We start from the raw sequence: 22231 nt of genomic DNA on the forward strand, positions 1-22231 counted from the left end.
GTCAACTATTTTTAGCATTAGAGTAATGATAATTATAGAATTGTATTATGGTATTGAGTGAGAATGTACTTAAATATCATGAAAGTAATGTCATAAAAAAAAAAAAAAAAAAAAGGAATTGTGGGGTGTGGTGGCATAGTTGAACAATTTGCCTAATTTAACAAGTTGAAAATATAGCCTACCAGTGACAATAAAGAATAAAGACAAAGAGTTGACAAGACAACATGGAAATGGCCTAAAGCTGAGAGGAATGAATCACACCCACTACAAATCCCGCAGAAAGGCTATGACTCCACCACTCTCACACTGAGCATTAACTTTGATCTTTCAGTAGACACAAGGCTTTTCCAAGGTGGTATCAGCATTTATATTCATTGTGAGATCACAAATCACAGACCCCCAACCACCACCTCCATTTGATCCCCAATAGGGCTAACGAGAAGGAGCTATGAAATCAAAGCCAGGGCTGTGTTTGCAGGAGCAACCCAAGAGGCAAACTTTACTCCCCTTGCTGGCCAGCATCCAGTCAAAGCTCAACAGGAGCCAAGCAAAGTAAACCACTTCCCCTGAGGTTGAGACGCCTCTAAATCGTGGAGCAGATTTCCATGCGACGCTCAGGCTGGAGTCTCCCCTCAGGCTGCAGCTATAGATTTCACAAAGACGGCAAAACATTGCACAAAGAACGAATGAAATGCAGTCTAAATGAACATTTATTGACCTTGGGAAATGTTGCATGTTCCAGTTCAAACTCTACTCACAGATCTGTACACACAACACTCAGGTCAGATACATACTGTTTACAAGTATGCAAGTGCATTGTGAGTCCTGGGTAGATTTTTCACAAATTGTAGTCTTTTACTAATTTCATGTTACATGAGGAAAAATTGTAGTCAGTAATATAATTAAATTACTCATTTTAGTTGATGTATTCTGATTACTTTTGGATTACTTTTAGATTACTTATGATCTAACGCTTCAATAAATCCGATCCCTAGAGTATACCTGATGAGTTAATCGCTGAGTTCCAGTGAGCATCTACAAATAAAGTGACTGGCTCCGGATGCCATGTGCATAAGCGCTGTAAAAGCAAGCGAAGGTTTTGCATTAACCCAGCTGACGTCTGTGAGGGATACACAGTGCATTACTCCTGATGAATAAGGTCATCTGAGAGAAGCCTCCTGCACTCAAGATGTTTCACATATGGAGTCCATTTAAGTGGAGTGTGTAGATCTAAAGCCTGGCGTGGATACACACGAATAACGGCATCAATATGTCATCGCCACGGGAGCTTGAGAGAGAACAACGAGTGGGCAACTTTCACCAGGGGCCTAAATGAAGCCAAGCAAGTGCCACTGTCAACTAGTGACACATAAAATCATGGACAAGATCATTTTGTTACAATCAGAGGACTGAAAGAAGCAATTTAGACAAAAAATTTAAGTAAATACTCACTATTATTGAAAAAAAAAAACAGCTTAACTGTCACAGAAAAGATCAAATTGACATATTTTAAAGCATTATTGCTGTTTTTAACTGAATTTTTGATCAAATATTGTGGTGAACACAAAAATCACACTGACCCCAAATATTATTAATAATAATAAGTATTTAATATAATAATAATACAAACCCGATTCCAAAAAAGTTGGGACACTGTACAAATTTTGAATAAAAACAGAATGCAATGATGTGGAAGTATCAAATTTCAATATTTTATTCAGAATACAACATAGATGACATATCAAATGTTTAAACTGAGAAAATTTATAATTTTAAGGGAAAAATAAGTTGATTTTCATGGCATCAATACATCTCAAAAAAGTTGGGACAAGGCCATGTTTACCACTGTGTGGCATCCCCTCTTCTTTTTATAACAGTCTGCAAACGTCTGGGGACTGAGGAGACAAGTTGCTCAAGTTTAGGAATAGGAATGTTGTCACATTCTTGTCTATTACAGGCTTCTAGTTGCTCAACTGTCTTAGGTCTTCTTTGTCACATCTTCCTCTTTATGATGCGCCAAATGTTTTCTATGGGTGAAAGATCTGGACTGCAGGCTGGCCATTTCAGTACCCGGGTCCTTCTTCTACGCAGCCATGATGTTGTAATTGATGCAGTATTTGGTCTGGCATTGTCAAGTTCTTCCCTGAAAGAGACGACGTCTGGATGGGAGCATATGTCGTTCTAGAACTTGGATATACCTTTCAGCATTGATGGTGCCTTTCCAGATGTGTAAGCTGCCCGTGCCACACACACTCATGCAACCCCATACCATCAGAGATGCAGGCTTCTGAACTGAGCGCTGATAACAACTTGGGTTGTCCTTGTCCTCTTTAGTCTGGATGACATGGCGTCCCAGTTTTCCAGAAAGAACTTCAAATTTTGATTCATCTGACCACAAAACAGTTTTCCACTTTGCCACAGTCCATTTTAAATGAGCCTTGGCCCAGAGAAAACGCCTGCGCTTCTGGATCATGTTTAGATAAGGCTTCTTTTTTGACCTATAGAGTTTTAGCCAGCAACGGCGAATGGCACGGTGGATTGTGTTCACCGACAATGTTTTCTGGAAGTATTCCTGAGCCCATGTTGTGATTTCCATTACAGTAGCATTCGTGTATGTGATGCAGTGCCGTCTAAGGGCCTGAAGATCACGGGCATCCAGTATGGTTTTCCGGCCTTGACCCTTACGCAGAGATTGTTCCAGATTCTCTGAATCTTTGGATGATATTATGCACTGTAGATGATGATAACTTCAAACTCTTTTCAATTTTTCTCTGAGAAACTCCTTTCTGATATTGCTCCACTATTCGCCGCAGCATTGGGGGAACTGGTGATCCTCTGCCCATCTTGACTTCTGAGAGACACTGCCACTCTGAGAGGCTCTTTTTATACACAATCATGTTGCCAATTGACCCAATAAGTTGCAAATTGGTCCTCCAGCTGTTCCTTATATGTACATTTAACTTTTCTGGCCTCTTATTGATACCTGTCCCAACTTTTTTTGGAATGTGTAACTCTCATGAAATCCAAAATGAGCCAATATTTGGCATGACATTTCAAAATGTCTCACTTTCAACATTTGATATGTTATCTATATTATAATGAATAAATATATATATATGAATATATAATAAATAATACTTTTTTGGAATCGGGTTTGTAATGATAATAATATAAGAGAAGTTTCCCTGCAGTTTTCCAAAGCAAAAGTATAGTTATGCCCTATAACAACCACTAAAAACACTAGCTTTAGTTTTAGTCTTGATGCAGATTGTGTGTTTTCTGTTGTTCATGTGATGCAGGGTAAAGGGTAGTTAAGTTCAACAGCTCAAATACTACAGGTACAGTAGCAGATAAAATCATGACAAACTATCAAAACAGGATGCATCTCACCTTTAACAACACTCAAAAATCATCATGACAATCTGTCCTGAACTGACAACTCATCCACCTTACACTTTACAAAAGAAAAAAGTAAAATGTTCAAAGTCAACATTATAGTGATGTGGCTTGCCTAACGTTCATTTATATCAATGACAGCAATAAACTTTAAATGCATCAAAGACGTCACATGAACACTGATTTTCCAGATTTAGAGACGCACATACTGACATTGCACATCACGCAGATCTGATACAATTACACAAGTCGATTATTAGACTCAAAGTAAATGTCATGAGGTGTTTCAAAATTTCCCTTTTGCCCAACCCTGTGACATACATCAGCAGTAAGTGAACGTTGAGACTCTTTACCACTGACCTTTAAGAAGTCAAGCCTTCCTTGCTAAGGTCTACAGAGCACCTGAATTTCAGTTTGATCGGCCTACTGTACGACTCTCTTTACAAAAGATCATAGTGTAAATTTACCCAGCATCCTCTCTGTCCCACAAAACCACCTCTGTGAGAGTGGACGGCCGTTCCAGCAGCCCCTCCCTCGCTGGTGTACACTGCCCCTCTCTGTGTGCTCGTGTCCCGGGCCACACCGCTGATATATAGGCCAGGTTTTCCTGATTTCACCCATAAAGAGGCAAACAGCTTCTCGTTTCGACCGGTCTGCTGAATGTGACTCATAAAGCTGCAAACTCACGACAGCTGTGTGATTCAGACGCTTTTGATAGTCATAATGACTTCATAATGGAGTGGACAGGCTGATGCCGTATAATGCCTTATCAAAGCATTCATTGAAAATAAGACAGATTGTGACTGCAGACCATGTGTCCTGTGTGACGCCTGATGCTTTTCTGTTTGGCTCCTGAATGATGGGCTGTTCGTAAGGAAAATTCAAACTAGAATGACATTGCTGAAGAAAATGTGAATGTTGTTTGAACATGCAAAACTTGCCGAGGTGTTGTGGGTGATTCCCAGAGTGTTTCTATGCTATTTCTATGCAGATTTGGGTGGTTGCTTAATAGTTTGAGTCAAATGTCTATGACTCAGGTACCTCCTTCAGTTAAAGTCTATATGGGATTTTAACATCTTCCATGCAAAAATGGCAAACTGCACAAAAAATATAATAGCAGTATCAAACCAAAAAAAGTGAGTAATCGCACACCTCTCCTAAACAAGCTGAACAATTTGAGACATCATTCATAACCCACCGCATATACTAAATGTGTAGGACAAGTAATGTTTGTTCAGTTTTTGTTATATGGGTCAATAACGGAGCATTCACAATAAGTAAAAAAAAAAAAAACAATTCCAACACAAATTTTAATTAGTTTAATTTAATTAGTTGAAACACAAGTAGTTCACCTTGGTCCGTGTAACGCTTCACAATTACATTTTCAGACCATATGGTGCAAATGCAAAAATGAAAAAATGAAACTAAGCATTCATTTTTTCATTTTTTTTTTCAATCACTTCATAAATGAATAATTGCCATTTTCTCTCCTCCCCCCCCCTCCCCCCAGTTCACTAAATTGTGACTTAAGAAATGAAAATTTGAATAAAAACTAAAAAATTTTATATTTTCCCCCTTTTTTTATCTTACAATTTGCGCTGTGGGCTGTACCATTAGCGCAGGGGTGTGCCACAGACTGTTTCACAAACGCTCACCATGGCTTAATGTATCCTACTAAAACAGTGACACTGGAGGACACACCTTAATAATAATAAACATATAGGCTACTATTTACAGACAAGCAGAATAGCCCAGAACATGAAAGCGAATTGCACTAAATTGCACATTAAGTGTCAGAATATGAATGCAACACGCCAAGTTTCATGTGAAGCAATTTCCTCCCATAGAAAACTATGCCATACATACACACACATAACCACCGGAGACTTAGGCTAAAGATTTATTCATAAACATCAGCCGCGGAAATACGTCTACATATATCTCTGTGTAATGTTTGAACTGTAAAAGCTACATTTGATTAAAAATGTTTATAAAATATTTGCATATAGGTTTTTATAGGAGGCTACAACATTATCACGAATTATGTAACTCGGCGGCAGCTGCTGCCGCTGCCACTTCCGAAGTCCCGCAAGTCTGTGGCAGGCAGCAACCGCCGCAGCTGCGGAAAGTGGCAGCTGAGCATAGCGGAGTATAACAAATTACTGTATAATGTTTTTCAAATGTAGCTTTTACAATTCAAACATAACCCTGAGATATTTGTAGACAGATTTTTGTGGCTGGTGTTTATGAATAAAGCTTTAGCCTACGTTAATAATGTTTATTGAGTTTGGTCGTTTAAAAATGGTTTTAATGCATAAGCCACATTAACTTTTTCCTTGGGAGGAAAACACTTAACATGTAATTAAACACTAATTCTGGATTCGTCTGCTTGTCTGAACATTATATGTTTACTGAATTTGGTCCTTTAAAAACACAGTGTTAATGCATTAAGCCACTTAAAGCATTTAAGAATGTTCCCCGATGGCTCTTCTGCTTGTGTGTAGGCTAAATAGTAGGCTATGCTTTATTTTTTTAAATAAGATATATGCTTTGTCTTAATGCATTAAGCCATAAGCTATAGCATTTTCAAATAATGGTTTTCAAAGGGAGGAAAATGCTTAACTTGAGACTTTGCGTGTCGCGTTCATATTCTGGTCACATCTGCTTCCCAGTAGGCAAGGCAATATAGTTCACAACATTAATAAGGTGCATACTGAATTTAGCCATAGACTACTTTTACACCGTCTTCTTCCATTAAGCCTATGGGAGGATAACAGTGTGTAGCATTCATATTCTTGTCTGCTTTCCTGTACCTATACTTTATTAATACATTGTATAAATAAATATACAGAGTTTGGGCTTTTTATTTTATCCCACTGTCTTGTCTTCATTCATTGAGCCATGTATTTTCTTTAGGTTTTCAGTGGGGCACAAAACACTTAATGTGCAATTTAGCGCAATTCGCTTTCATGTTCTGGGCTATTCTGCTTGTCTGTAAATAGCCTATATGTTTATTATTAATAAGGTGTGTCCTCCAGTGTCACTGTTTTAGTAGGATACATTATGCCACGTTAAGCGTTTGTGAAACAGTCTGTGGCACACCCCTGCGCTAATGGTACAGCCCACAGCGCAAATTGTAAGATAAAAAAAATAAATAAATAAATAATAGAAAATTGTTTAGATTTTATTTATTCAAATTATAATTTCTGAAGTCACAATTTAGCAAAAGTAAAATTGAAAAATGGAAAGAAAATGGCAAATGAAAAAATTAATGTTTGGTTTAATTTTTTCATTTGCTCCATGTGGTCTGAAAATTGAATTGTGAAGCATTACACGGACCCACCTTGAATTATTATTCAAAAACATCATGAATGTCATGAAAAATACTAACATTAAATTGACAGCCTGAACTACCTTGTCTTGTATTTTTATATTTTCATTTCAGTTTTAGCAATTTTGTTATGCACTTCTGTCATTTGTGTTAGTTTTTGTTTTTAAATTAGTTCGACTTAGCTTGAACTTATTTTATTTTCATATTTTTATTTTTTAGTTTTAGTAATTTTAATACTTCAGTTTAAACATTTCATTTAGCTGTTAATGCAAGTTTACACATTTTTGTTTTTCATCTAATATTTTTAGCTTTATTTATTTCAGGTTTTTTAATTAAATGGAAACAGTTTTTAATAGTTTAGTTTTCTGTAATTTCCTGAATGTTGGTTGGACTACTTTTTTTTTTTTTTTACATTTTTCAAATATTAATAAGCAGTGAAGCAGTTTTTAAAAAGCTTTTTTTCAAGAATGACATTATTTTAAGGTCACACTTAAGATTAGGGAACACATATTCACTATTAACTAAGAGTTTTCCCTCAATAAACTCCTGATTTGATGCGTATTAATACTCAGAAAGTTAGCTGTTAAGTTTGGTTTAAGGGATCTAAAATATGGTCATGTAGAATAAAGCATTAATATGTGCTTTATAAGTACTAATAAACAGCCAATATGCTAGTAATATACATGCTAATAAGCAGCTAGTAAATAATGAGAATCGGTCCTTAAAATAAAGTGTTACCATTATTTTTATCCAAATTACATATCCAAAAATAATAAAGCAGTCTGGGATACCTTCCCACACGTCTAACCCACACACAAACAAAGAGAGCGTGGAGGTTGAGCTGATGGATCGCTGACTGGATCACGCTCTGGAGGCCCAGCACATGTTTGTTCTCTGGCACGTCTCCTTGGCTCTCACCGTCCCACTCTTGTTTTTGTTTGTCTGGGCTTCGCACGTGGGCATGAGGACTAGAATGCCAAACGGCTTCATGAATCAACACTGTGTCATTGGGGTCAACTGCATTCAGGCTGGTTGCCAAATATGACAGACATGCTTATCTGTTGTGCGGAAAAAAAACTTGAGTCCTGCTAAAAGTAAAAAAAAAAAAAAAAACATCAGTTATCTTAAATATCAGAATTTTTGCATAGCAATGTTATTAGGAGAATAATGGCACTAGGAAAAAGAAACAACCTCAATTCACACAATTTGATCACAATATATTCTTCTTGTGATTCTGTGGGCACTTTTACAGTTTTGCCACACAATCTGCATTATAGGCTGAGAGGGTCTTGTGTAGGCTATTTGACATTTATTGCTCCTACGAAACACTTAGTAGGGGGTCTAACTTTCACTGTCTACAGCAGTGTTTTTTTTATCTCAACCTACATCTGCTGCTGTATCGCCGACAAACAGTTCTTTCCACACACTCCCTCTCCTTTGCTTTATTTCATTCTTGCTCTCTCTCTTTCACGTCTGCAACTCATCTTGTGTCAGTTTGACAGCCTCCACAATGCACCATAGGGAGCCCTTGGCCAGAAATTACTTTAGGGAAGGGACGCCGGTCAGCTTTACAGCTCTGCTGACGTCAATGGCATAATTCAAATACTAACCAGGGTGCAATGCTTTCAGACCTGCACTGCCGCTCTGCAGCCTGGGAGAACAGAAAATCTGGACTGGAATTGCAGTGTGAGAGAAAACATCTAGGAGGTTTAGAGCGGCATAGAACAGATCGGGGGAAAAGAAAGATTTTTTCTCAATTTTTTCTCAAAGCATTTTGAAACCATAAGGATTCGTCTTACTGTCCTTTTTGAGAAGGAAACATAAGCAGTGCCATAAACTGATCCTTCAGATATACAAAAAACTTAATCAGGGTAATAATATATAATAATATTATAAAAAAATAAAATAAAAAACTTATGAAATAAGGTAAAAACAAATATCTAAACTATAAATATAAAAATATTTCACAGGGGTTATATATATATATATACATATATATATTTATATATATATACACATACTCAGTATATATAAAATCCCCAGTGGAATATATGTAAAATATATATTTATAAAAAACTGAACATATAATATAATATAATATAATATAATATATAATATAATATAATATAATATAATATAATATAATATAATATAATATAATAATAGTTCTCACAGATTTGGACTTTGCAGTAATAGTTAATGAAGTTATATTTGCATAGTTTGGTAATATATATATAATTATTAATAATAATATAAAATATTATTATGAAAATAAGTTCAGCTGCAGCTGACTAAAACTTCTACTACCAGGGTTTCATGTCCCAAAATATCTAGCTGCACAATCATGTAAAGTCACACATGCACGCAAGTAGCATGCACGCATTGTATTTTTGCACATCCTGTAACATCTCGGCAGAATGTGAACAAAATAATATCTGAGTTGTATCAGCACGGTAACCACAAAAATGGTTTACTCATTCTTGCATACTAACTTTAACTAATTATTGGCTTCGTGACGATTGTGGATAATTAGGTCACACTTAAAGATATCTAAATATCAAACTAAAGTGGAATCTTAAAGTGGAATGTTGATAGAGGTTTTGTTGGGCGGTTTTTTTGAGCAGGTTTTTTTATTTATTGTGTTTTTTAATTGGGTTTATTATTTTGTTTCTTTTTTTGTGTTTATTGATGTTCTGACAACCAGAAAGTGCCATAATATTATTCTTCTTTATTTTAAACAGTATTGTATTATATGCATGTACTGTATTGCCTGTTGAAACCTAACAAATATATTTTTATTTTTATGTTTACTTAGTGGCATGTGATGAGGCTGATCATTTAGTTTTTTTTAGTTTTTTTTGTTTTTTCGGTCATTAAAGCAGCATTCATCCTAACAGTCCGTTGCACTGCCTTCCTGCTCCAGCATGACGGGCCCTTGGCAGTGCGAGAGAGAGATTTACATGAGAAAGTATAAACAGAGGCCGGAGGATGAGACCTCTCTCCCTGAAGAGCCTGGCTCCTGATGAAAGTTCTTCTCTTTATTTTCTGTGTTTTTTTGCCTCTCTGTTCCTCCCTATTTTTTCTGGAAGTGTTTTATGAAGCCACGGTTCAGGGCCAGGGCACTGGCAACAGAGCCTTATGAAGACACAACGACACTAAAAAACCTCTCTCTCTGCTACTTTGACTTACGATTCAGTTGAAGACACACAGTTGTAATGACAATTTTGTTTTCAATAGAGTCAAACTGTTTTACTCAAAACTATGGTGTAAGATATTTATTAATAGAAACAATAGGACTATATATGGGTTATACTGATAGTACATTATGTTTAGTTTGGTATGTCTTGTTTCTGTTGTATAAATTTATGATGATGATGATGATTAATATTAAAATCAACAACAAAAACCAATAAATTAAAACATTAAAAATAACAATTTTATAACAACAACAAATTATTGTAATAATTATTATTATTACTGCCATCAGCAACAAAACAATAGTAATTAAATCAATAATAATATAAAAAGATACAAGAAATATATTATAAAATAAGGTATTTGATTTGTTTATTTGTTTATGATGATTATTATTATTAAAACCAGCACAATAAATAATTAAATTAATTAAAACAATAGCAATTATTGTATAACAACAGCTGTAATTATTGTTGTTGTTATTTTAAAATTAAAATAATAATAATAAAAACTAAAATAATTAAACCATAATAATAATATCAATAATGAATATAATATTAATAATTATTTAAATTATGGTATTTATATTTTTTTTAAGGTATTTTATTTTTTTACCCTCAGATAATATCATAATAATAATATCAATAATATATTATATATATATATCATATATATATAGATAATATATATATATATATATATATATATATACACACACACACACACATGCCATGAGGCCTGGATAATTTCTGACCACAGACGTAAATTGAAACAATGCTAATAAATAATAGATTATGGTCTGTTTATTTCTCTGTTATTATTGGTCTGTTTCATTTATGACATCATTGCAAACCTGTATCTATTTCTTTCTTCTGCTCAGCACAAAATAAGATATTTTAAAAGTTATTGGTAACTTTTGGTTTTAGTTCCCATTGTATGAACAAAAAATACCATGGAAGTCAATGGGAAACCAAAACTGTTTGCTTATCAGCATTCTTCAACATATCTTCTTTTAGAATAAGCAGGAGAAAGAAACTCATACAGGTGTGGAATGATGGTGACAGAATTTAGATTTCTGGGTGAACTATCCATTTAATTTAATTATTCATTTATTGGCTCTTAATTTATTAATGCATGTGTGTGTATTAAGTGAATAAGTTAACCTGTTGTGAGAATTAATGGAGTAAAGTTGAAAGTAACATTTCAGTTAAAGTACTGAGCAATGAAGCTCCTCTAATCAAACAGCAGCCACATCCTGATGCTGTGTTATTACACACAGAAGCGGCCAGCAGGGACAGCGGCCTGCGTGAGGACTGCGCAACATTGCATACACTCTGATTTCCTCCGGCGTTCTTGATGTGCTTGTGCAACGTAAGTGAGCACAGTTTTCCACCATTTTCAGCATGTGAGTGTGCACTTCTTCCTGCCAGGACCATGAGGCGTCTGCACTTTCAAACACACAGGAAGTGAAGGCACTAATATGTGGGTGGTGACTGACGTCAATGAGGCTAAGAGGCCTCTGAAACAGGAACCAAAACATCCCACAATCCTTTGCCCCCCTCCTCGCAACTCTTAGCTTAGTAGATCAGTGGCTAAAGCCTCTACACCTGGAGCGCGCACACACACACACACACACAGCTCACAAGCAAACACCTGCAGGCGGGTCAAAGACGAAGAGGGGGTTTCAAGCATCAAAACCAAAAATGAGAGTTTCATACAGATTAACCCCCCCCCCCCCCCCCCCCCCGTTTACAGAATGTATCCCATTTAATTGTAATTGTAAATCTTTACCAATCTTTGCCACTACCCTTCAAAAACAGTTTTACCCATTTGTCAGGAAGATGTTTTTAATCATGTAAAATATAATAAAGTTGTAACAAATTTAGTATGATATTTTTTTCTCTTAAATATGTATATACAATATATAACAAGTACAAGTCAAAATAAATATGTTGTTTGATTTTTACATAAATATATCTGTGACACTGGAGCATTATTTCACCCATATTTTGACATTTTATTTGTTAGTTGTTAAAGTAAAAGTACACACTTTACTTACATTTAATATGTTTTATGTATGTAAAATCACTTTAGTAAATTTTTTTGATGCTGACACCAAAATGAGACATCTCGTCTTTGACCCAGGCACATTTACTACACGAGCATGATTTATTTCTCTCAACATAATCCAGAAAACCACTCACCACTCACGAAAAAAAAAAATTAAAATAAATCTAGACCACATTTTTACTCCAAATATTAAAAGAAAGAAAAAAGAAACCATATTTGCATAAAACCCTTTTTGATTTTTTGAATTTTGACATTATTTTCATGATAATTTAACACATTTCCCTCCAGTTTCTACACTATAATCAGATTGTTTTACCTTTTTTTTTTTTTTTACTTTTGAGTTGTTATAGTAATTTACATTATTCTCAATTTCATTAAATTCTCATTTGATTCAGGTTTTTTATTTTTATTTTTTTTATTATAAGTTTACATGTACAAATACTACCATTATGTACAGTATAAATACTTACACTACCATGATGAACAGCTGGAAGAGAATCAATCAGTTCCTTTTTTCAATTCCAGTGAAATGACATCAAATAAAATGACATCAAATAAAATGACATCAAATAAAATGACACCAAATAAAATGGCATCAAATTTGATGTCATTATTCTCAGAAAAGTATTTAATCATTAGAAATATCAACTTACAGGGAACATAATTCTGATTTATTTTTCTCAGAATGATTTCAATATGATATCATGGAATGTTCCTCTAACATTCACATAACCCAGTAGTAATGTTCATATTACATTTTAAAAAACTGGATGTTTTGATTGTTTAAAAAACATCTAAAAACGAGAAATAATTGAATAAATAAATCTTTACAAAAAAAACAAAAAAAAAACAGGTATTTTAACTGTAAAGAGGACATTTCAATATATTTTTTTCATAACCTTTTCAAATGATAGAATAAAATAGCCCTTTAACCCTCACATAACCAGAAAGTAACCTTGTATTAAGAACTATTTAAAAAAAAAAACATTCAGAAATATTGAAATATAATATAACTGAATGGGAATGTTAGCAAAACATTCTTAAAACATGTTTTTATTAGCTGTGATGCAGTAGAAATTTTGGGATTGTTTATTAAAATTCCATACAAAATATGTGTGTATTTGATCACTTTTTTTTTGTTCTCTTGTAAATAAAAAGTATACACCTCTTTAACCATTAATCAACACCTAAAATAATTTTTTTGAAAAATAAGTGAATTATTCTAATTCATGTATACATTTTAAATAATATATCTAGTATTCAAATAATACTATGATTAAAATATCTAATAAATTCTTTTGATTTTGGGGTGAAATATGACCTGGACTCAGTTCATGACAGATTTAACGAGCTTCGCCTACTTGTAAATTCTCACACAAACCTCTGAACACTTTCATGAATTTTATTAACAGAGCTGTGTCGCACACAATCCAGCTCTTTTTAAGTATGCATGCTTACGTAAGCATGACTATTCACACCCGCACAAACGCACACACACACATGCATGCAATAAACACAGCTTGTTATATGCGTCGCTGTGCTGCATTTACGCACATTGCGTCTCTGTGGTTTGTGTGTGTGCAAGAGGTCATACAAATGTGTTATCTTACTCAAACTTTCATTCTTCCCCTTCCACCCACACTCACACCCTCATTTCTCTTCTTTAGAGACCCTGGGATTTTCAGGCCGCTCAGACGGAGAGAATTGCGGTGGCCATCGTACAAACAGTGCTGAAGAGTGCTTTAAAACACACACAAGAGCCCAACAACACCTGCTGCTTCATTCATCACCAAGAACAAGAACATGCTGGCTTATATTGCACCCTACAGTTAAAAAGGAAATAAATCAGAAATGATATTTTACATTATGCTTATAAAATTAATTACAGTATTTACATGTTTTTTTTTTTTTTTTGCATCCCATGTATTACTTTTTGCATATCATTTGCTTTGTTTGCAAAATAGGGACTTTTTGTAACATTGTTACAATGTTGCATTTTCTTCTTGATTCAGTTTGCTCTTACAAGGCAACATTTCAAAGTGCACCAAAATGTGTTTATGCAAGTCACATGTGAGCAAAACTGTCCTCTTATTATGTTTGCAAACCTAACTGAAAATGTCCTGGCAGAAAATTACGAAATTAAGAAAATGAATGTACAAGAAATGCACAAGGTTCTGAAACAAAAGCTCTAATGAGCCAGGTGTGAAAACACTCTGCCATCTATGTGCTTAAATCAATGACAAACTGAACTGGAAAAACTGTCCAGAAGTGACTAATCTTTGCAGTCACAAGCATACCAAATTTGAAGTCCAATAGAATTGTCCAATAGCCCTAAAAAGCATCTACTTCTGGTTAGTAATAGCAGCTAGCAAACCATGCTCTGTGGCTGTACTGTATTGCATAAAGCGCTATACAAATGCAGGCTGTGACATAAATTGGCCATTTAAATGTAGACATTGGGAGAACAAGGAAAATCCCAGGGGGCTGCTCATAAATTTTTTCAGCAGCAGTGTTTGCGACAAAAAGCTATTATTAGCAATACATATTTTCAATAAAAAAAAAACTACTGTCATCTGTAATGTTATATTTTCAAATATTCTGAGATGGCTTAATATAATGTAAATGATGTCTCTTACTGAAATATTTAGTAGAAAACCCATGAAAAAATTGCGTTATTTAAAAAAATCCACATCGTTTTATACATATTTTGGACTATGGGGGGCGCCATTATTTCGATGACGTTAAATACAACTTGGAAAACACAGCTTGGAAAATAAAGTACTGATTCAGTGGTAGTGCCATGCAGTGCACTACCAATTCTTTCATGGGTTTTCTACTACATATTTCAGTACGAGTCATCATTTACATTATATTATACAGGTCTAAATTTGTTCCTGAATGTTCTAAGAAACGTTTTTGTAACCTTTAAGTAACGTTCTACTCACGAGAAACGTTCAAATAACATTCAAATAACGTTATATTTTGGGTGAATATAAAGTTATTAGAATGTTGTAAGAACGTTTTTTTGCAACCTTTAGATAACACTATGTTCCCACAATGTTTTTATAACCTAAATTTGTTTGATGAATGTTGCTTAAGAAGTTCAGTATGTAATTTATTATTTATTTGTATATTCTTGTTGAAATATTGGGTTAAAAATGCGGCTGGTCTTGGGCTGAAGGTAGGCCCCAATTAATCCATGTTCAGATGTATCTATTTATTCATTTATTGGGTCCTTTGATATGTCCCACCTTAACAATGGAAAGAATACTGACTTTAATAACAATTTATATATATATATATATATATACATACATACATATATATATATATATATATATATATATATGATATATATATATAACATATATATATATATATACATATATATACATACATACATACATATATATATATATACATATATATATATATATATATATATATATATGGGTGAAATATGAAAAGATTCTTGACAGGCTTTACAAGATTTTACACATTTTACATCTGAAATCCGCTGAGATTTTTAATGCTCTTTCAACATAGCTAATACATTGTTTACCGTTTCATATTTATTCATAACACGGATCATAGTCTCCCCTTCATGATGCTTTAAGCCATCAAGTGAAGAGGATGAGTAATTCAGCTATATGTCTGCAGCTTTGTAATTAGTGATTTAGGTAACATTGAGGTTAACAACCATTTTAAGGGAACTTTCCTCAGTTGACATCTGCAAACGGATGCGGAAGATCTTACCTGACAGGTTGACTTTGGTCACCGGCGGATGACTGCTGACTGGTGATCTTCTATTTAGTCAAGCAGGAAAAATAAATAAATTAGTAAATTTAAAGCAGGAAAATAAATATAAATCATTCAATAGAAACTGATTATTCATTCACCATCTTAGCAAACTAGACTTTCAGGGGTTTCCCAGACAGGGTTTAAATTAAGTCTGGGGAAGGCTGAATAGTTAATCACGGCTTTAAAAATGTCTTTCTGGAACACAGATTACTAACTCCTGGGTTATGGAGTCCTGAACTAAAATAAACTAGATTAATTTCAAACCAGCTGTACTAATCTGAATTAGCATGTCAGAGGTTGCCTATAAAACACAGAATGAACCAAGAAAAGATTAAAATTGTATGGAACTGAGAAGCAGCTCTAAGGGAAACAATGGCAGTAGAAAAAAGATGGCAATTAAACAGAAAAACTAAACTGAACAAGAGGAAACTTTGTTAAAGCAAGCAAAGTAAACTGTACACCTCAGGTGTGGACTAAAAGATAAGGAATGCCTGGAAATCTGTGTATACAATGAATTCTTGCAATCAGGTGTTGTCAGTTTTCAACATTTCTATTATCATTGTTTCATTATGTTATTAATAAAGCAGCTGTTTTATATACTGTGTGTATATGTATATATATATATATATAGAGAGAGAGAGAGAGAGAGAGAGAGAAAGAGAGAAAAGCTAATAAAAACAAAATAAAATTTAATAAGTAAAAAAAATATAATCTAACTTTTCAAAAAACCACATACACATTGGACAAAATTATTTGTACCCCTAGAAATTATTATGAGTATAATCTCTGGAGATCTATATTTCCATTTGTTAGCACACCAGGGCGACTTGGAGCATGAAATTATCCAGCCATGACTTCCTGTTTCACAAGAGTATAAATATGAGGAACACAAAGGCCAATTTCCCTTATTCATCCATCACATTGCGAAAAAACCAAATAATATAGTTCTGATGTGCAGCATCAGATTGTTGTCCTTCATCAAAAACAGAAAAAAAAAAAAAAAAAAAAAAAAAAAATAGCTTAAGCATTGAAAATTTCCATTTCCACCATTAGGACAATAATTAAGGAGCTTTTTTTATTATTTTTGTTCAATAATATTTTTTCTTTTGTATTTTGAGAGAATTTCATGGTACTAATTAATATTTATAATTAAAAGTTTTCCCATTGAAAATAGTGCAACATTTTTTTTCTATTTTTGTAAAAAATATTTTTCAATTAATGCAGTATTTCAGATTAAAATAGAGACTAGGCCTTTAAAATCCAACTTTTGAAGGCAGAATAGCATCTCCTGGTGAGAGCAAAACAAAAAAAAACCTGTAATTTCTTGGTGTAACCACTAGATTCCTGTATAGGACTCTATAGAGAGGCTTGTGAATTCTCTAGTTGTTTTATACATAATTGTTTACTTTTATTAGGTTGTGGATTTAAATGTATATTAAGGCATTCTCAAAGACTACTTTTTGCCAAGGTTTATATTTTTTGTTGTTTAAAATGTTGATTTGAAGTGTAGGTTTTTGCATTATTATTACTACATTCAAGCCTGAACACAGAAAGCACTTTGTACACAAAACATTAAAATTCTATAAAAATGTAACAAAAATCAACAGGAATGCTTTATCAGAGCCTAATCCTTCTGGGTCTGATCTTATTTGAACCTCTTATTTCAGTCTTCTGACTCATTTTGGCTATATGGTTATAGCCATACCAATTCATTTGAGTATGTATAATTCTGTGTGTGTGTGTCTGTGAGTCTGTCTAAGTAAGTGTGTGTGAATGGATGTATCTGTTTTACACTCTTGATGTTTCAGAGTGTAACCCCTTCCTTGCTGTCCACTTTTTTACTGCATTGTCATAGAATTATTGATTTTATTTAACATAGTTGCAGTGTTACAGTCACACCAGTTCATTGGTATGTGTGTGTGTGTACAAGTGTGTGTCTGCGCGTGTGTGAGTTGGTGTGTTGATTTTGCACTCTAGATGTTTTAGAGTTTCACCCCTTCATTGCTGTGCAATTTTTTCTGCATTGTGGGGGATTTGTAGAATGTACACATTAAAATTTTCCTGAATTTTTTTTTTGTACCCATTCATTTTCCCCCAAAATTTCCCATTAATTTTCTTTTTTTCCCCCATTTCCCATTCATTTCCTATGGTCGGTCATTTTTTGACCGAAGACCATGAGTGTGACTATTTTTTTTTTACGACCACTTAGCTTTTTCTAATCAAGCCCACAATTTGTTTTTGTGTTCACATACCAAGTGCCATAAAAGTCACCAAGTTTTGTAACATTCTGGTGAAGCTACCATTTTTTAAAATTTAAAATGTAAAATTCTCCGGTCAGAAATGACTGAAGACCACACAAGGGTTAATGTTGTTGGTGTATTTTCCTGCCGGAGATCCTGGAAATCTGTTCAGATAGATGGCATAATGGATTCTAGCAAATTCCAACAGATAAAAAAAAATCAAAACCTGACTGACTGACATTATAAAATTTATAATGGGCCTTTTATGGATCTTCCATCAGGACAATGATCTAAAAAGGCCATCAAAATCAACACAAAAATGGGCCACTGAGCACAAGATGAAGGTTCTGCCATGAGCATCCCAGTCCTCTGATCTGAACCCTACAGAAAACTGAAGAGGAGAGTGTATCAACATGGACCTGGGAAACTGAAGGATCTGGAGAGATACGTATAGAATAATGGTCTCTGATCTCTTGTCAGGTGTTCTCTAAACTCATCAGGCAATAGGAGGAGACTCAGAGCTGTTATCATGACAAAAGGAGGTTGCAAAAATGGTGCCATTAATTGTAGCCAGTGTTTATTAGAGAAAAAAAACTTTTCTTTAATAAAACTTTTCTTTCCTTCCATTTTACTTCGATAAAAGTTTACGGTTCCCTTTCAGTCAGTCACTCTCGACGTCACGTCGGCGACTGAAGAACTGAGATCCCAATTCGTCGGTCACTGACGTGACATCTCCGTTCCCTCCTTCAGGGAACGAGGGTTACCATACGTAACCGAGATGTTTTGTGTGTGTGTGTGTGCGTTTTAATAAAAAAATCTAAATGATTAAAAGTGCAGATTTATTTTCATAGGCTCCTTTGATCATATTTACCAAGGGTGCTAATATTTTTGATAAAGAAGTCAAACCTGCCTCCTGGTAGGTTTAATTTAAGCCTCAATTTAGTCCTGATGTAGCTCTAGTCTTCCTTCAGGAAATCAGCCTATTAAATTCTGGACTAGACCAAGCAGATTTATGTTAATCTGGTTCAAAGTGCCATTTTAGTTTAGGATTAGGCTTAATCTCTGTCCAGGAAACCGCCCCTTAAGAGGAACTTGTTGTTGTTGTCTTTTTAATAAAGTCAAAGTGTCTGTACATTTTATTACAACGACCAAGCAAATAAAAATAATTAAAAGTATATATATATATATATATATATATATATATATATATATATATATATATATATATATATATATATATATAAAACTTTTGTTTTAAATCAAAAGACATCTACCATTATCATTATAAGGATGAAGGTCAGTACAGTAGGTTAGTGCAGTATCCAACTAGTCTGACAAAAAATCATATTAAGTGAGTTCTGCCCTCTTGTGGTATTTTCTCACATTACAATTTATGAAACAAATGAACTGTAAAAGTCACTTACTTGCTGGAGGGGCACTGGACATTTGTCAGGGTGCTGAAATTATTCCTAATAGTGCGAAGACTTGCAAGCACCTATGGAACAAAAAGACAGCAACGAAGATGTGGAAGGACTTGAAACAGTCAACACATGTAATATCTTTCACATTTTGGGCTTAGATTTTTTTTTTTCAATCCTGAAAGCAAGAGCCAGACATACCTGAGCAAAAGGAGTGACTATCAGGTCTTCACTGTGTCTAAGAACCAAAAAAAAAAAAAAAAAATACCACACAAAAATCAAACATAATGCAAAAACCTGTGTGCTGTATTGTCCATGCTAAAATAATTCAAAATTTAAATCATCACTGCATTAGTTCTTTACTTCATGTTACTTCTTGTCAATATACTGAGCAATATCTCAAGACTAGACTATCTCTCAGGAATAAATAGGCTATGTTATGCATTATTTCTGCATTGCTTTTGTAGTTTCTGTCCTGTTTGTACTGCAGCTGCAAAGAGTTGAATGATTTATTGCAGAAGTGCTCAGTCCTATATGTTGAGATCTAGTATACTGATGAACTTGAAGACCTTGATTTACTGATTCAGGTGTGTACTGATTGAGCTAAACTCTGCTGAAGTTATGTTAGACTTTGGAACTATTTTTTCAAGGAGTTTTTCTCAGAGGAGGCAAAGAAGACTTCAAAAAACTTATGAGAAAATAAAACATTGTTTTCAAAACAATAAAACAAATAGTATGTTCTATGAGATCAAATCATATATAAGGGCACACTGTATGTTAACAGCAGATAAAGTTTCAGAGCCTTTCTTGTGCTCATAGTGTTCTCACAGATGTCCTAAAACCACACAAAAATAAATAAATAAATAAATAATTGAATAAAAATCCAAACTTTCTATCCTATCACTGCAAATATGCTTAAATGAAAAATAAATTAATTAATAAATACACATTTCAATGGGTTAAATGCCCTGCTAAGACAACAGAATTATTTATTAATTATTAATTATTATTAATTATTATTATATTATATTATATTATTAATAAATCATTTTTTCACAAAATATTTTAATTTCATCCTCATGTACTTATCAACAGATGCCTAAAGATTTGTTTAGTGGGCTTCCCTCATGAAAAAAAAAAACATAAAAATGTAAAAAATAAAATAAAATAAAAAGCAATAAACTAATAATAAATATTAAAATAAAATAAATATAAAACAAATAAAAGCTAAAATAAGTAAACAAAACATATAAGTAAATATCTAACTAAAAAAAACGAATACAAATAAATGTGTGATTTATCTCGTTGGGATGCTTATTTATAAATTTTTTCATTTTGCTATAGTATTTCCCACCAATTTCTCAATGGAAAAAGTTACAATCACAAGTTCCTCCGATTCCATTGTTGTGGGTAAAATTAAATGAAAAGCATGCATGGATACTAGGGGTGTGACGAGACACTTAACCCACGAGACGAGACGAGACACGAGACTGGGTTCACGGGAACGAGAACGAGACAAGATTTTAAAACTTTTTTAAAGAAATCCTCAATGATGAAATATATAGGGAAAATTTGTATTTTATTCAACTGAAAAACACAAAATGCAAAAAAATGTAGGTGCATTTTGAAATCAAACTGTACTTTATGAAAATAAACATCTATTTTAATAAATTTCATGCAGGTATAAACAACATGTTAACACTGCAAAAGGTTTTGCCATTTATTTATTATTATTATTATTATTTTTTTATTGTTACCAAATTCTGTGTTTGAGCATGTCTAACTATTTGAATGCATAACACAACTTAATTTATTTATTTTATTTTTTTCTTAAAGTAGCCTTATGAATTTTTTCCATTAGAAATTCTGTGTTGTGTATTTACATTCTTCTGGTTATCAAATGAAGGCACAAAACATTAATTTTATCATTTATCATTTAATTATTGAAAATTAAGCACACTTTTTTGGCAAACAAAGGGGATTTACTATTCAAATTAAAACATGGAAGAAATGTTGTGTGATTATTCCTTTAAAATAATGTTTGTTTCATTTTAGTAGTAGTAATAGTAGCTAGTAATAGTAGTAGGCTGTTTACATTCTATTGTCGTTATTTCAAACCAGACTTTTATTTTGACGGGTTGCCGTGAATACCCTTACAGTTCTGTGTATGTGATATGAAGCTAATTTTACTCAAATCAAATGGTAAAATGCTCATTAAGTGACTGTCAATGCAGTTCTGGAGATGTTGTTCATGTGTTCATGTCCTCATTCAGTGAGACGGCAGATGCTGAAATCACAGAGAGCGTCACGCGCGCTTCAGTGCGTGTGTGTGTGTAAACCACGCGTCTGTGCAATTCATTAACAGAGACAGGCAGAACATGCAGGACTCATATTTAAATCGACTTTTGGCTTTATATTTACAGATACTAGTCCATATCATGATTTGATTTAGGCTAAGTGTAATGACCTACTTTTGGTTAATTCAAAAAAACAAAAACAAAAAAATTCATAAGTCGCGGCTCACGTCGCATTTTATTAGCCCTATTACTTTCCGAAATAATGAAGGCTAAAATGCCTGTGGGCTAAAGCTAAATGTTAACAAACATTATAAAAACAGTTATTAGTTTCTCAACAAAACAAATCCTCTAAAGTTTAGGCAATAAAAACGTCAATCCAAAAACAAATTAATTTAAGGTGAAGCTGATGCCTACCTCTCTCATTCAAAACAAAACGAATCCAAATGTTTCTATATTCCCGATGTATCTGGATGCTAAAATATT

At 33.6% G+C, this 22231-nt stretch overlaps 1 protein-coding gene across 2 annotated transcripts in view; it reads right to left on the minus strand.

Annotated features, from left to right (window-relative positions):
- LOC109046514 (cAMP-specific 3',5'-cyclic phosphodiesterase 4B-like) overlaps positions 1-22231 on the minus strand; it is a 70298-nt gene that overhangs the window by 11822 nt on the left and 36245 nt on the right. For both annotated transcript variants that reach the window (XM_042770265.1, XM_042770272.1), the window contains 3 exons: positions 19653-19689; positions 19458-19528; positions 15749-15798 (listed from right to left, as the gene is read on the minus strand). In XM_042770265.1, the coding sequence (XP_042626199.1) occupies positions 15749-15798; positions 19458-19528; positions 19653-19689 (158 nt within the window). The remainder of the gene's footprint in view (positions 1-15748; positions 15799-19457; positions 19529-19652; positions 19690-22231) is intronic.

This window comes from Cyprinus carpio, chromosome A2 (genome assembly GCF_018340385.1).
Source record: "Cyprinus carpio isolate SPL01 chromosome A2, ASM1834038v1, whole genome shotgun sequence".
Classification (NCBI taxonomy): Eukaryota; Metazoa; Chordata; class Actinopteri; order Cypriniformes; family Cyprinidae; genus Cyprinus; species Cyprinus carpio.